This window comes from Dromiciops gliroides, chromosome 5 (genome assembly GCF_019393635.1).
Source record: "Dromiciops gliroides isolate mDroGli1 chromosome 5, mDroGli1.pri, whole genome shotgun sequence".
Taxonomy (NCBI): Eukaryota; Metazoa; Chordata; class Mammalia; order Microbiotheria; family Microbiotheriidae; genus Dromiciops; species Dromiciops gliroides.
Window position 1 is genome coordinate 41,546,490 of NC_057865.1, and position 16,472 is coordinate 41,562,961.

At 37.9% G+C, this 16,472-nt stretch overlaps 1 protein-coding gene across 1 annotated transcript; it reads right to left on the reverse strand.

Moving 5' to 3' along the window:
- Positions 1-385: 385 nt before the first annotated feature.
- On the reverse strand, positions 386-3,898 carry CCR5 (C-C motif chemokine receptor 5). The gene is made up of 2 exons (XM_043964883.1): positions 3,876-3,898; positions 386-1,501 (listed from the first exon to the last, which is right to left on the reverse strand). The coding sequence occupies exon 2, from the start codon at positions 1,489-1,491 to the stop codon at positions 433-435; it is 1,059 nt and encodes a 352-aa protein (XP_043820818.1). The 5' UTR covers positions 1,492-1,501; positions 3,876-3,898; the 3' UTR covers positions 386-432.
- Between the last annotated feature and the right edge of the window lie 12,574 nt (positions 3,899-16,472).

The following is a 16,472-nucleotide window of genomic DNA, read 5'->3' on the forward strand; positions in this document are numbered from 1 at the left end:
TTATTTTCTCAACTGGATAGTAAAACCCTTGAGAATAAGAACTACGTCTCATCATTCTTTATATCCTTTATGGGGCTGAAGAAAGAAGAGAGTCAATATTTTTGATAGTTTGATTTTTGGGTGACGCAACACAAAACTCAGAGATTATACTCCCACCAACAATTTTCGTTCAGATTTGTTAGAAATTTGATTTTATAGATTTGGAAATATTTGGTTTAATAATAAGACTGTAGAAAGAATGAGCAAATGGATCCTTTCAATGACTATGGCTGTAAACTCTTTTTAAATGAATCTGATCATGAGGACATATATATATATATATATATATATATATATATATATATATATTTAAATAAAGACTTATTTCAAAACCTTTGTGCCAGTAATCCATTAACTTAAGAAATAACTCATACACATAGTAATAAATCCACTTTACAGACCAGTAGAAATGTCCTGCTCCCCAGTAGATCGAGTATACATTGAGCTCACTCGGTCAAATGTCTCCCCATGGAAAATGGGGCAGTGCTTGCAGAAACGTCGGACAATGTATTTGCGGAAGAAAGTAGAGAGGTATCTCCTAAACTTTTCCCCAACAAAGGCATAAATCACTGGGTTGATGCAGCAGTGTGTCATTCCAAGTGTCTCTGTTATTTGCATGGCTCGGTCAAGTCTCTTTGAACTCTCACAGTTGTCCAGACCAAAGGAAGCTTGGAATGTGTGTAAGAGAAGCACAATGTTATAGGGGGCCCAGAAGAGAAAATAAATGATCATAATCACAAAGATTAACCTCACTGCCTTGTGTTTCTTCTTCTCATTCCTACACCTAAGCAGTGTTTTTATGATTCCCGAGTAACAGAAGATCATAACAAAGAGGGGTAACACTAGCCCCAACAGATTCATCTTTAAAGTTTGGAAGTTCTTCCAGAAAGCAAATTGATGTAATGGGAAATGAGGGCTGCAGGTATATTGGATGTTTTCCTTTTGAGATTTGGTGAAGATGATTGCTGGGAGAGAGGCAAAGCCAACCACCACCCAAATGGTGACACTTGTCAAAATGCCAAAGGTGACTGTCCTAGCTTTCAGAGCAAACACAGCATGGACAATGGCCAGGTAGCGATCGATGGTCAGGAAGATGATGAAGAAGACTCCTCCAAAGAAACCCATGTGGTAGAATCCAGTCAGCATCTTACACAAGCTGTCTCCAAAGACCCACTGGTCTGCAGCATAGTGAGCCCAAAATGGCAGAGTGACAATGAAAAGCAAATCAGAGATGGCCAGATTGAGCAGATAGATGTCAGTCATGCTTTTCAGCTTTTTACATCTTATCAAAACCAGAAAAACTAGAGCATTGCCCACAAAGCCAGAAATGAACACCAAGGAGTAGAGCGGGGGGAGGAGCCGTGATGCTGTGTACTTCACATCAGGTTTTTGGCAGGGCTCTTCAAAGTCATAATCTGGGTAATAGAATGGTGTGGTTGACTCATTGTCCATCTTACTTGTCCTATGAATAAAGAAAGAGATGCTCTTTTTAAAAACAGAGTTTACTTAATGCCATCCCTTAAATACAAACTACCCTGGTTACTAGAATTACTGTTAAGTTATATACACAGATACATGTTCCTCCCTGAACTGTTCTTTGTCTGTGTTTTACACGTAGGTATCTATTGCATCTATTGCTTCCCCCAGATAGAATGTCAGGTCCTTGATGTAACCCCAGCTCCATATTGTTTAGCACATAGTAAGTGCTTAATAACTATTTGCTAAGTGAATGAGTGAATAAATGAATGGCAGATAATTGAGTGTTTACAGGGAAATAGACCCAGAAGACTCATATCCCCCCCACTTGCTATTCATGAAGGCCACAGCTAAGTAGTTTCACTTTTCTAGGCCTCACTTTCCTAATCTTCAAAATGAAGAGGTTTGATTAATTGACTCCTAGACTCTCTTCCAGCTTCTGATATTTCAGGATTTGGTCAATGTTTGCCTGTCATTTTCACAAAGCAAAGAAGAATTATGCTCTGTTGGGAAAGCGGATGATCACAATGTTCCACCAATAAAAACCCACTGGGTTTCCACAGTGATCGGGAGTGAAACTTCAATAGTTTCAGGTTGAGAGAGGGCCCCTACTTCCCCTGCATATGTCACCTTAGAAGAGCATTCATTGCAGTAGCACATTGTTAATAGCAGGACTGGAGACTGAAATTAGGTTAGCTTGGGGTCTCTGCAATTGAAACCAAGGGGAGAGATGCACAGTATTCCAGTGAGTTTTCTTAATTAATACAGTTAGTTTAGATCATCTAGGATATGATACCCACATGCCCAAACCATGGTTTTCTCCAAGGGAATGACTAAAGTTCTCTCAAACTTATCAATTTTAATGGTCTCTCATTCTTTCCCTCTTTGTTCAGTCATAATTAGGGATCCTTACTCATGCATCTGAAGTGGAAAGGATACTCCAGGGCATACATACTCAGCACACTTCTTAGATTTCCAATAGCTGTTTCACATCCTCTTAGCCAGAAGCCCAACCTCAGCCTAAACATAATCTAGGGAGTAGCATGTTCTTAGACTCTCTCCAGTCCTTCTCGAGGAGTGGAGACCCCTCTCTTTATCCAGATGAAGCCACTGAAAGGAACTGGTGCCATTCAGAACCAGGGACAGAATCACAGACCTAGAAGGGACTTGAGAAGTCATAGAGTTCACCTTCCCCCTCCTAGAGAAGAGAGAAAACCAATGGCCATGGAGAAGAAATGATTTTATCAATGTTGTCCAGTGTCAGAAGTGGAATTTTGATCATTGGAGATTCTAGAGCTGGAAAGGACATTAGCTCCGTCTCATCAACACCCTTCATTTTATATGTAAGGAGACTGAGTCTCAGAAAATTAAATGACTTGTCCAAGGTAACACAAATAATAAGTGACTGAAGTAAAATTTAAATCCAGATCTTTTAAGAGCCATTGGGGCAGCCAGGTGGTGCAGTAGATAGAGACTGACCCCAGAGTCAGGAGGACCTGAGTTCAAATCTGGCCTCAGACACTTGATACTTATAAGCTGTGTGACTCTGGGCAAGTCATTTACCCCTGATTGCCTTGCAAAAAAAAAAAAAGATCCACTGCTCTTTCTATTGACATAGGCTCCTACAGTCACAGATAAAGAGCTGGAAGGGACCCCAGAGGTAATTTTGTCCAACCCCCTCATCCTACAGGTGAGGAAACCAAGGCCTAGAAGGACTAAATGACTTGCCCAAAGCCAACTCAGCAGTAAGCATCCAAAGCAGGATTCGAATCCAGGTCTCCTGGTTCCAGAGCCAGTGCTCTTTCTAGTGGACCACACCACCTCCCACTCACAGTTGACCCAATCCTACATTTGACAAAGGCTAGAACAATAAGACTAAAGCTCGTGGGCAACTTGCTCTCAGTTTTGACATCTGTTATGGTTTCCCTTCCTTTGGAGAAACAGGACCCAGTTACTGAGACAATCTGCAAGAACTGAGGAGGTCAGTTTAAATTCTCCCTCATAGAAGAGAATCTCCTAACCAGGCTTCAGCCAAGTCTCCTCTCTGACCAGAGATTACATTTGAAATTTGTCATCTGAATAATTCTGTTTATCCCAGTCAGCATAGAGTTCTACAGCATTGTCATTCACCACAATTTCCCTCAGACTCTAATGTGATCACAGACTGGAATGGATCCCAAATTCTCTATTTTCCCTACCTTGATGATAATTATTTTTTCTTTTAAAAAGAGATAATTTTGCCATAATTTTGGCAAATTGTCAAACACATTTCTCCCCCTGTGAGTTATTCTCTAATATTCCCCCTGGTTCACTTGGTTCATCTGATCAGCATTGGTAATTAAGTGGAACAGCTGACTTACCCGTAGAGTTTCCTGTGAGGGAACTTCAGTTCTTCTGGCCAAGTGAACTGTGAAAATAAATTATGTAGAGACAGTATAATCACAAGTAGGAAATACTGCTTCCTGCAAGAGGGAGGTGTTATTTTTTTTTAATGGTCTAGATAGATGGCAAAAAAATAGTTCTTCTTTTTTATAAATAGAGCATCTAGTGGATGTGCGCATATGAGCCAACTTGTGAAACATCCAGTTTTATTATATTGTTCCTTTGTCCAAACACTAATGGTTGTAGATTCATTCTTACAAACACAAAAGGAAGTCAAGTATCTCTGTGGTCCTAACTTTGTCAAGATTTGTCTTCCACAAGATGGCAGAACAAACAGTTGATTCAGGCCACTTGGTCACCAAATCAGTTGGGATTTCTGTTTTGTAGTTTGAGATTTGTTTGCTTTTTTTTTTTTTAACCAAGGTGTAGTCCAGGTGATTAATTTGTTTTTTGATTGTATATTTTTTACTTTTTCACTAGTTGTGTAAGATCAGTGTGCAGAGTGAACCTTTAACTCTTTTCTGACTATGGTCGAACTGGGTTTTGTGTACACCCATGATCTTGTCACAGCAAAAATTTCCCAGGAGACTGAATTTCATGACTTTCCTGTATCACTCTCATTTCTCTTTCCATTTTTTCCCTCCCCCTCTCTTACTTTATCTTCAAAGTCCTTTTTGAGCACTTCCATGGCCTGAGTGAGACTAATTCATATTTTTCTTGGAAGCTTTGGATGTAGGGGCTTTGACTTTGTTATCTTCTTGTGAGAATGTATTTTGATCTTTGTTACCAAATAAACTTTCTATGCTTTTCATCTTTTTCTGTCTGATCATTTTGCTAGCCTATATCTTGACTTTTAACTCCTTCTTAAAGTGGGGCCCTGCCTCCAGAATGCACCGTCCCAAGCTTCAGGGGGTCCCAAATGGATTGATTTAAGGAGAGGCAGGTTTTTCACTTCCCTGGCCTGTGCTCTGGTCTGTAAATAGTCCCAGGTTTGCTTGCTCTTTAACTCAAAAACAGAATTCTGTCTCACTATGGTTGCTAGCTCCTGAGAGCCCGTGCCCCTCCCTCACCTGGGACCACCACTCAAGACTGCTTCCTGGTTTCCAGCACGAGCAAGACAACTGAGTTCCACCTCAGCACCAGCAGCAACCCCAGTAGTCTTCCCCTGGCCAGCTGCTGCTCAGCCCACGCACTAGACTGTAAGCTGAGCTTCAGAAGTAGCCGCAGCCACATCCAATTCAGAGGCTCTCGATGTCTCTTTCTCTGGTGTGGCCTGCTTGGTGAGGCCTGGGTATGGGCTCCACTCCCACCCCGGTACAACAGACCTTTCTTGCTGACCTTCTAAGCTGTCTTTGGCTAGAAAATGACCTCACTCTGTCCTTTCGTGGGCTCTGCTGCTCCAGGAATTGTCTCACAGCATTATTTGGAGCTTTCCGGGGGGATCGTGTGGGGAGCTTCGAGAGGTTACTACCTTTCCTCTGCCATCTTGGCTCTGTCCCCGAGACTGAATTTCAGAATCTCGTCTGTGAGCAAGTGGAGTGAGGAACGGTATGAGAACATTTCACTTTAAAAGATTTCACTGCCTTCTAGAGAGGCAACATGGAGAAGTAGACAGCACATAGAACATCTAGCTGATGTTTTTGAGGAATAATTTTCTTTATTTGTAAAATGAGGATGATAATAGTTACCCTTTCCTTCCCATACAATTGTTTTTAAATGGAACAACACAACTTTCTTCAGGTATATAACTCTTGTCCCTTTCTTCGTAATCTTTCAAAGATCCCTGACAAAAGTTCGATCAATCACACCTGCCACTTATTGCAATATGTTGTTGGGTAGTATGTGTGGGTCTGATTTTTAAAAACTCAACAAAGAAAATTAGATGGCCTTTTATTTTCTGACTTCTTACCTCAGGTTTTCATGTCTTATTAATTAGCTATTTTCCTTCTGTCCTTTCTGGTCCAAAGATCATCCTCCTTGGCAGAAAAAATAGAGGGAAAATAATAGTTATGCATCTCTGCCTTCTATTATTTCTAATTATTATCCCATCCATCCTGAGCTGGGGACCTATCTCTACTTTGATCTTCCTATTTTACCCAAGTGACAGGTGAAAATTTAACCAAAAAAGAAAAGAATTTAAAAAGTTAAGTAGCAAGGGGCCACTTAGGGTAAGGACAGATAGCTTTATATACCACAAGGGCTGCTGAAAGCATTGTGATGCTGCAAAAAAAAAAAACCAAAAAACCAATATCCATAATTATGACTGAGCACCATCAAGAACATTTTATTTGGTTGTTTGTTTACTTATTTGTATGCTCTGTTTAGGAAGTCAGGGAATAATATAATGAATTTCTGAGGATTTTCAACAAAAATAATTAAAGTTTTAAGCTTACACTGATAAACCTCTCTATTTCAAAAAGTCACTTATGTGAAATAACTTGGACGATACTGGATGAATTTGGTCCAGTGTGTCACTGTATTTGATTCCATACCGTGCAAAGGACTGACTTGTTCTTTTCAATGTGTTTATAAATGACTTGGAAGGAGCCATACATAGCAATTTTTTTTTTTGGTGAGGCAATTGGGGTTAAGTGACTTGCCTAGGGTCACACAGCTAGTAAGTGTTAAGTATCTGAGGCCGGATTTGAACTCAGGTCCTCCTGAATCCAGGGCTGGTGCTCTATCCACTGTGCCACCTAGCTGCCCCCAAATTTGTTTCTAATTTAAAAACATTTCTGTCTATAAAACTTAATTTCCATTGATAGATATACACATTAAAATATACAAATAAGAAACAAATAGAGAACCTACCAACAAAATAAAAATAACTACAGAACCAACAAAAAGCCCTCTAAAACAAATTAATCAGAAAAGGAAAAATATAAACAAAACAAGTAACAAAAATTCCACATCTCAAATCCATAAGCAACGACAAAAACTACATAAAAATTGGTTGAGGATGATTGTTCATGCAAACTTACCCTCTTGTTATTTTTTTTATTTATAAAATAAAGACCAGATAGTTGAGCTTTAACTGGGTAACATCAACATTGCCCATTGTATTTACCATGACTTCTCTTGCCGTTTGATGTTATCTTTTTTTACATGGTTGAAATCTGTGTGTATATTGTCGTTTTGATTCTACTTGTTTTCACCCTGAATTACTACATGTACATGTGTAATTTTATGTTTAGTTGTATTATTTGATGTTTTTTATTCCTTTATTACATAATTCCATACTATTTTCCAAAATGGTTGAATTGCTTCAGATACACGAAAGCAGTGAGCTGGTGTTCTTGTTTCCCAGAATTCTTACCAACAGTGAATTTCATCACTTTTTACTATTTGCTAGCTTGATGGGTGACAGGTGGTTCCCCTATGCTATTTTGTTATCCTATTTTTTACTTTTCTTAGTGATTTTGAGCAATTAAAATCATTTTTAAATAAGCTTTTATTGATGTCCTTTTAAAATTCATCAAAATTTTACCCAATATACTTTCCCTTTCTTCTCTCAAGAGTCATCCTATATAACAAATAATATTTTTAAAGACCACCCAGCATAAAAAGAGAAAATTAGGAAAAAATCATCAAAATTAATCAATACATTGAAAAAGTATGAAAGCTTCATAAATATGGTACATTGCAAAGAGGTGGGGAGGGGATGTCTTCTCATATTTCTTTTTTTGAGCCATGCTTATTCTTTGTAATTTTGTAATATCCACTTTTGATTTTTGTGGTGGTATTTCCATTTGTAGTGTTGTAGTTATAGGATATATTATTTTCTTGGTTCTGCTTTACTCTTCATCAATTCATATGGATATTTCCATGTTTCTCTCTATTCACTGGTCAGTCAATAAACACTTATTAAGTGTCTACTATGTGGCAGGCAGTGTGCTAAGCCTCATATTTATCTTTTCGTACAGCATAGTGATATTCCATTACATTCATATATATTACAATTTATTTTGCCATTCTCAAATTGATGGACACTTATTTTGTTTCTAATTCTTTGCTGGTACTTTTCAAAATGGTAGTACTGATTCAGATACCAACAATGCACCAAAGTGCCTATCTTCCCACAATCCCCACCCATATTGATGACTTCCATCAGAGAAATTTCATGCAAGCAGGTTTCCTTATGTTTCTTTCTTCTTATGATAATTGCATTACCTCTAAATGTGAAAAGACTTTTAAAATGTATAGGTAATTGAAAATAAATCTATTTTGTCTTTTATTCCCATTGAGAGGCAATTTGGGATAGTATATAGATTGCTAGACTTGGAGTTAGGAATATTTGGGTTCAAATCTTTATTTTGACACTGACTAGCTGTGTGATCATGGGCAAATCTATTACAACTTTTGAAGGCTTATCTACTAAATTGTAAGTTGTAATTTGTGTGGGCTGAGAGAGTACCTACATTCATGAAATCATTTCCAAACCAAAGGGTTTATTATTTCCCTTATATTATAGATAAGGATCTGGGTTCAAGTCCCACCTTTGATACATACTATCTGTTAAATGACTGGTCAAGTCATGAAACCTAGGAGTATACCCCTGGCGTCTTTCTAAGTGGCAGAAGTTTCCAATTTGCGCCAGTAGGGGGAGCATCTTCACCAGGAGTGTCTGACCCAATTGCAAAACATTCTTCTCTGTTCTTCCCCCACCCCCTCACCTAACTTTCCTTCCCTCTCTGTTGTAATACTGTAAACTTAGATCATGGACCTCTTGGGGATTTATGGCTATATATCCCAATAGATATCAGTATATTTCCACTTACTGCCAAACTATTCTCCAGTTCTTCAGCAGTTTTTGCTGAATAATGAGTGTCTCTCCTAGTAATCTGTGTTCTTGGGTTTATCAAACATTAGATTACCATGTGCATTTGGTTCTATTTCTTGCTTATCTAACATTCAATTGATCTCCCTTTAAAAAAAAATAAGGTACAAAGTTGTTTTGAAAAGCATTGGTTTATAGAATTAATTTGATACTAAAAAAGTGTCATTCTCCTTTCTTACTCTTTTCGTTATCTATCTTAACGTTCTTGACCTATAATTTTTCACATACGAATTTTGCTTTAATTTTGTCTAATTTCAGAAAGTATTCCATTGGCATTTTTATTGGCATAGTGTTAAATTTGTTGATTAACTTGGGAAGAATGGTCATCTATCTCAATATTTGATTAATTTTGTTGTGATTTTAAATAGCATTTCTCTTTCTGTCCCATTTCCTTGCAAAAAATAATATGGAAATAATGCTGAAGATTTGGGGGGTTTATTTTTTATCCTGTTACTTTGTTAAAGACTTAGTTTTTCCCTTGATTTTCTTAAATTTTCTTATTATTTTTGATTTCTTTCTTTCTTTCTTTCTTTCTTTCTTTCTTTCTTTCTTTCTTTCTTTCTTTCTTTCTTTCTTTCTTTCTTTCTTTCTTTCTTTCTTTTTTTGGTGAGGCAATTGGGGTTAAGTGACTTACCCAGGGTCACATAGCTAGTAAGTGTCAAGTGTCTGAGGCTGGATTTGAACTCAGGTCCTCCTGAATCCAAGGCCTGTGCTTTATCCACTACACCACCTAGCTGCCCCAATTTTCTTAAATTTTCTAAGCAAAACAACATCATATCATTTGAACAGAAAATCATTTAATCTCTTCTTGACCAGTGCTTTTCCTGTTAGTTTCTCTTTTTTTGCCTTGTTGCTATAATCATTCAGTCAGATAGCATTTTTCAAGCATTGTCTATGTGCTGGGTACTGTGTTAATTGCTGGGAACACAAAGAAGGTAAAAAAAAAACCAACAGTCCTCACTCTCAAGGAGTTTACAATCTAATGGGGGAGACAACATACAAACAATTATGTACAAATAAGATGTATACAGGATAAATTGGAGACAATCAATAGAAGGAAGGTGCTAGCATGAAGTGAGACTGGGAAAGACTTCCTGTGGAAGGTAGAGTTTGGGACATGAAGGAGGGCAGGGAAGCCAGAAGGCCAGTATAAAGAACAAGAGAATTCCAGGCATAGGGGACAGTAAGTGGAAATGCCCAGAATCAGGAGACATAGTATTTTGTTTGGGGAAGAGCAAGGAAACCAGTGTCACTGTATTACAGGATATGAGAAGGCAATTGAGTATTAAGACAGGGAAGGTAAGAAGGGGCCTGGCTGTGAAGGGCTTTATAAGCCAAATAGAGAATTTAAAATTTGATCCTAGGGAAGAGCTACGTGTGACCTGGTCAGACCTGTGCTTGAATAAGATGAATTTGACAACTGAATGGAATATGGACTACAATGGGGAGAGACCTGACAATTAAGAAACTATTGCAGTAGTCCAGATGTGATATGATGTGGTCTTGTACCAAGATGGTGTCAGTGTCAGGGGAGAGAGGGAGAATTCCATTTTGGACGTGCATTTAAGATGTCTATGGGACATCCAGTTAGAGATGTTGAATAGGCATTCGGAGATGTGAGACTACTAGTCAGGAGAGACTTTAGGGCTGGATAAGTAAATCTAAAAATCATCGGCATTAGAGAAGGCATGTAATGTGTGAATTTTTGATAATTGCATAGTTATGGTGACTCTGTAGCTTGTATCATTTGCATTTTGTCAGAAATCACATATGTAATTCCTGATTATTTTTTTGAGTCAACTAAGTGATCCCTTGCTGTTACTGGGTACTATGTTAACCTGGTTCTACTCATTTCATTTTGCATTAGTTATGTAAAACATTACCATGTTAGTCATTTTGTACAAGAAAACTTGAAGAAAAGGAAAAAAATGTAAGAAATAAAGTCAAAAATAGCACATTGTAGTCTGTGTTCAATCAATATTAGTTCTTTCTCTGGAGGTGGATGGTATGTTTCATCATTAGTCCTTTGGGATTGTCTTGGATCATGGTACTGCTGAGAATAGTTAAGTCATTCACAGTTCTCAGTCAAACAAAATTTCTGTCTCTGTGAACAATGTTCTCTTGGTTCACTTCATTATACATCTATTCATACAAGTCTTTCCAGTCCTTTCTGAAATCATCCTGCTTGTCATTTCTTATAGCACAATAGTATTCCATCACTATCATATACCACAGCTTATTTAGCTATTCCCCAAATGATGGATATTCCTCTTATTTCCAATTCTTAGCCACCACAAAAAGAGATTCTATAAATAATTTTCTTTTTTACAAATAGGTCTTTTTCTCTTTTTGGGGTATGTCTTAGCCTGCATTAACGGATATATGATCCCATCAGGACAAGTCATTGTCCCATGACATTCCATAATGCTCAGACCACATCTAGAGTGTTGTGGTTAGTTGTGGAAGGCACATTTTTGGAGGGACATTGACAAACTGGGGCATGTCCAGAGGACAGTTATTAGGCTGAAAGGTTTGGAAACATTAGATTAGGAAAACTGAAGGAATCAGGAATGTTTTACTTAGAAAAGGGAAACCTTAAAAGGAAAATTATGGCTTTCATCAAATACCATGTGAAAGAGGGATTAAATTTATTTTAACAGCTCCAGAAGGCAGAACTAAGACTACTAGGAAGAATATTTTTAGTTCAATATAAGGAAGCACTTTCTAACAATTAGAACTGCCTGATACTAGAAAGAGCCACCTCATGAAGTTGTGAACTCCTTTTCAGTAGAAGAATTTTTGCAAATTCCACTTGACAGGGTTATTTTCAAGAAGGGAGTAATATTGAGTCAGAGTTGGACTAGATTGTAAATTCTTTGGTGACATCAACTCTATTGATTAATGACGGTCTCCCAGGGACTGCCATTTTAGGAAGGAAATCAACCATGTTTCACTTTAGCCACACCTGGACCCAGTCTCCAGGCTTTTCCTTCTTTTTGCCTATTGCTTTACTGTTTTTGAGAAACCTCTGAACAGAGTCCCTGCTCTCCTGATTGAGATCTCCCTCCCTGAGGCCATCATTTCAAGAAAAGCCCAAGCCAAGCTTCACCTCACTCATGCCGGGACTTAGTCACTAGACTTCTTGTTGTTTTTTTTTCTTTTCCTGATCCCTTACCTCCACATGGGTACCCTAGCCCCTACTTTCCAGCTTCCCTGTATGTGTTATCTTTCCTGATTAGAATATAAGCTTCTTAATGATATTTTTTGCTTGTATTTGTATTTTTAGCACTTAGCACAAATTAAACATTTAATATATGCTCCATCCATCTCTCTCTCTCTCTCTCTCTCTCTCTCTCTCTCTCTCTCTCTCTCTCTCTCTCTTTCTCTCATATATCTATAGTTTTACTTTAGACATTGAGCAAATAGCATGAAATCTAGTACTTTTCATTGAAACAATGTGAAATTATTTCTTAGATCTTTGTCAATAACATATTTTTCTTGAAAAGCCTCCTTTCTGCTTTTTTCTGTGATGTATAACCTGGCAATAGGAGGTTGCTGGAGAATTTGCTGCTCAGGGACAAGTTGAATTGCCTACTTTATGAATTCCTTACCAACTAATTTCAGGACTCTATGATCATCTAAGATTTCCCATGTAGTTACTCTCTTCTTGATATAATTAAATAATTATTAGTGAAACAGTCGTGGCAGAGTGGATAGAGTTGTTCTTGGATGAGGAAGACCTGGGTTCAAGTCCCAATCCTTTTTCAAAGTGGGGTCTGGGGTCTTCTGGGGGGTCTCCATAAAATGGAGATAATAATAGCACGTCATTTGTTGACTTGTCACCTCCCAGAACTGTTGTGAGGATAAAAATGAGATGATATTTATAAAACACTTTGCAAACCTCAAAGTGCTATGTAAATTTAGCTGTTGTTTATTAAGTCATAGAGCAGTTTTGATATATGTAGGTCGAGAGGTGCCCATCCCAACAAAAACCACAGGTCGCTGAGGTCTTTCTTAAGGCATGGAAATGTGATATTTGCACACTCATTTAAAGGCACAGAGATAACACATGACAGCTCAGCACAGATTTCCATCCTATCAACAAGGATTGATAGCAAAAATTGCTTCAGATTTCTAGCTTAGTTTGCCACGAGGAGGGTGAGGCAATAAGCATCTCTACAAGACTCTCTATGTGCCAGGCCCTGTGATAAGTTCTGGGCATCCATATAGGAGCACAAATTAAAACAGCTCTCACTTCCAGGGGCTTCCATGGTAACCAAATAACCAACTCTCTCTGGCAGCACCACCAAAAAGCATGTTCAGACTGAGCTCAGAGAAATGGAAACCATCCCCAATTTGCATTGTAACAGGAAAGATTTTAATTCACTTCCACCTGGAAGCAAATATCGTTTGGAAAGGATTAGATCCTTATTCTTCAATTACTCCTTCCTTTGATTAATAGGTGGTATTAGTAGGCTGGAGAAACTCTAGGGCCTTTTTTTTTTTTATCTCCAGTACATAGCACAATTCTTAGTAGATAATAGGTGCTGAATAGATGCTTACCACCTACACCAGAGACCAGGTTCTGGAGGACTGAACTGTTCATCTCTAAATGCTCATGCTGGGTCCCCAAGGTCCTGATGGTCGAGTGTCTCTCCAGTAGGGTCCCATCCATCTCAGCTCTAGACACACTTTCCTTTATTCCCCAGACTTCTCCTTGCCTGGTGTTTTTGTGCTTCCAACATCTACAGATCCCCCGAGTCCTCTCCCCCATCTTTCTAGTTCTGAAACCATAATCAAATCAATATTGCCACTTCCAGGCAGCCTGTGGGACAGGCAGAAAGCAGCACAAACCACCACCACCACCTTGACCACTGGGTTTGACAGCCACAGCTACTGAAGACCTAGGAAAGAAAGTTCTTCTCACCAAGAACTGCCGAATGTTTCAACTGAAAAAACATATTTGATCAGTGGAAACAACATTAAAGAGGAGGCATGACCATCTGCTCTGCTGTGCCCCCCTGAAGATCATAGGATCTTTCTATCTGACTAGCAGCTGAGACCCTCCGTATGTGTTGTCTCCCTCATTAGAACGGGAGCTTCCAGAGGGTAGACTGTCCAACTTTTCTATCTGTATCCTCAGAACTGAGCACAGCTCTTTGCACCTAGAACATTCTTAATAAATGTTTATTCATTCATTCGTTTGCTCATTGTGATTTGAAAGGGTGTGTTAATCTATTCCCTGTGGCCCTACTCATCACACCTGTAACTTTTCAAGCCAAAATATCTCTCCTTGTTTACCACTTTCTTATAACTGCTATCTACCCCTGCTCCCGCCCCATCCCTTTTTAGGGTATGTGAAGACAGGAGTTTGTCTTTGCTTTCATGTTTATATCCCTGGGTCTTAGCACAGTAGTCTACATTCATTCATTCATTTGTTCAGTTAACCAAATAGCAAAATAAAAGGAGAGTGAGTCTATTTCACACAACATAATAACACACTTGAGCATTTCAAATATTTTCAAGCAAAATTTATTTTTGATCATGATCAAAACAGAGAAATTGTTTTGTTAGGAGAGTGCCAAGCTTTGTTTAGTACTTCTCTCTTCAATATCACCGAATCTTGTGCAATTAGGGCAGAAACCCCAAGTGGAAGCTTCAGTCTGGGTCTTGCCAACATCCAACCTATGATACACAATTCTGATTCATGATACATAGTATGTGATTCTAGAGTAAGGCAACTATGTCAATCAGGGACATCACTTTGTCTGGGGGGGAAAGTTTGGGCTATATATTCTGGGAAAGTGCAGTTCTATGACAGTAGAAGATACTTTTACAAGGGAAAACTGTTTCTATAACTCAGGGCAATGTTGTTCTATGTGGAAGTAGCAAGTATTTTAATGAGCTTTGAATAATCATGATATGAGCTTCCATTTATAAAGCACTTTAAAGTTTTATAAAGTGCTTTTCCATACATTATCTCATGTGATTCTCACATTGTTCTTCAAGGAAAAGAGTTTAAGTAATTTCCTCATGTTGTTCTTTGAACTATATAGTTTAAGTATTTTCATTCTCATCTTTAAGATGAGAAACTGAGCTTGGACAATGATGAAAGTGATGTAATATGCCCAAGGTCATAGGGAAGTTTCCTCAGTCCAATACTAGAATGAAGATCTTCTTTATTATTTATGTATATCTATATTTATATGGGTTTATGTCTGTTTCTCCATATATGCACAAACACACACACATATACATGATGCTTTTAAAAAACACTTTAGTCATTTCCTAATAACTGCCTCCTTCCCCACTCCCCTACTGTCTTCTCACCCCAACCAGTAGAAACATCTATTGCAACATCAACAAAAAAGAAAAAAAATAGTGAGGGAAAACCAACTGACTCAGAAGCTTCCTCTCACAATGTATGCCACATTTTATACCCATAACCTCTCTACCAAGAGAAGGGAAATATATCTTGTCATCAGTTTTCTGGAGTCAAGATGAATTGAGGGTCTTTAATTCTAAATTCAGAGTTCTTTCTCCTGAAGTATGCTGGCTTTTATTGTTAGAAAAAATTTTCTTAGCCCTGTGTTTACATACTTAGAGTTCCACCTTTTGTAGTTTTCAAATTGAATTTTGTGCCCTAGCCCAGAGACTGAATCAGAAAAGATTCTCAGCAAGGCAAAGAGAAAGAAGGGTAAGGAGGGGGTTAGAAAGAACTGTAAAAGACAGCTTGAATATTTAACTAGATTTTTTTTCACTAGGTGTCTTATGAGCCATACATATCTTTGCTCAACTTAGTTCTCATTCCATCCTCTCCTGTCTTTTAAAGTAAAGTTTTGTTGATTTCCCTTTGTTTTTACATTACAATTATTTCCCTATATATATCCCTCCCCACCACTCTTTTATAACAAAGACCAAAAAAACCCCCAAATTAAATGAAACTAATGCATCAAGCAACCCAGTGTATTCTGTAGAGATCCTCACTGGTCTCCCAAAGGGAGGGAAGTAAATTTCATCATCTCTTCTCCATCTCTCCCATTATTTCTGAGTGATGTTTGTCCACAAAGTCCACTTTCAGACAATATTGGAAAACTCCTTATTCAGTTCATTTTATATGAGCTGGGCATAGTAATTTCAGTTCATTTAAGTAGCTTTGTTTTTACTTGTCTCCTGGCAAAGTGCCTATTTGACAAAATATCTCTTAGAAGAAAACATGCCTTTCAGTGTTGTGTTTAAAGTTGTCTTTGCATGCCTTTCATTTTCATAATCTACTCATAATATTCTTTAATATAGGTTTACAAAGGACTTGTCTAATTCTCAACCTTCTGGTGAGATAGGCATTGAGAGGCCACCATAATGCACAGAGAACTGGGCGGGGAGTGAGGAAGACTGGAGTTCAAATATAGTTTAAATACTTAGGAGCCTTGTGACTCTGGGCAGGTCACTTAACCACTGTCTGCTTCAGTTTCCTCATCTATAAAATGGGGATAATAATAGTGGTGAGGATCAAATGACATATTTGTAAAGTACTTCATAAACCTTAAAGAGTTCTATAAATTATAGCTGTTATGATTTTGACAAAGTAGAAGAAATTGAAATTCTTTGCCTTTAGTAATAATTAATCTGTAAGGGTGAAAAAAACAGTGTTCATTGGCCAGGTTCCTTCATTAAATTTTCCCTTCCAAACACACAATTATTATTATTATTATTTTTTACATATAAGGTATTTTATTTT

Bases quoted from the DNA above. Each gene is read 5' to 3' on its own strand.
- CCR5 (XM_043964883.1), bottom strand. From the start codon at position 1,491: ATGGACAATGAGTCAACCACACCATTCTATTACCCAGATTATGACTTT.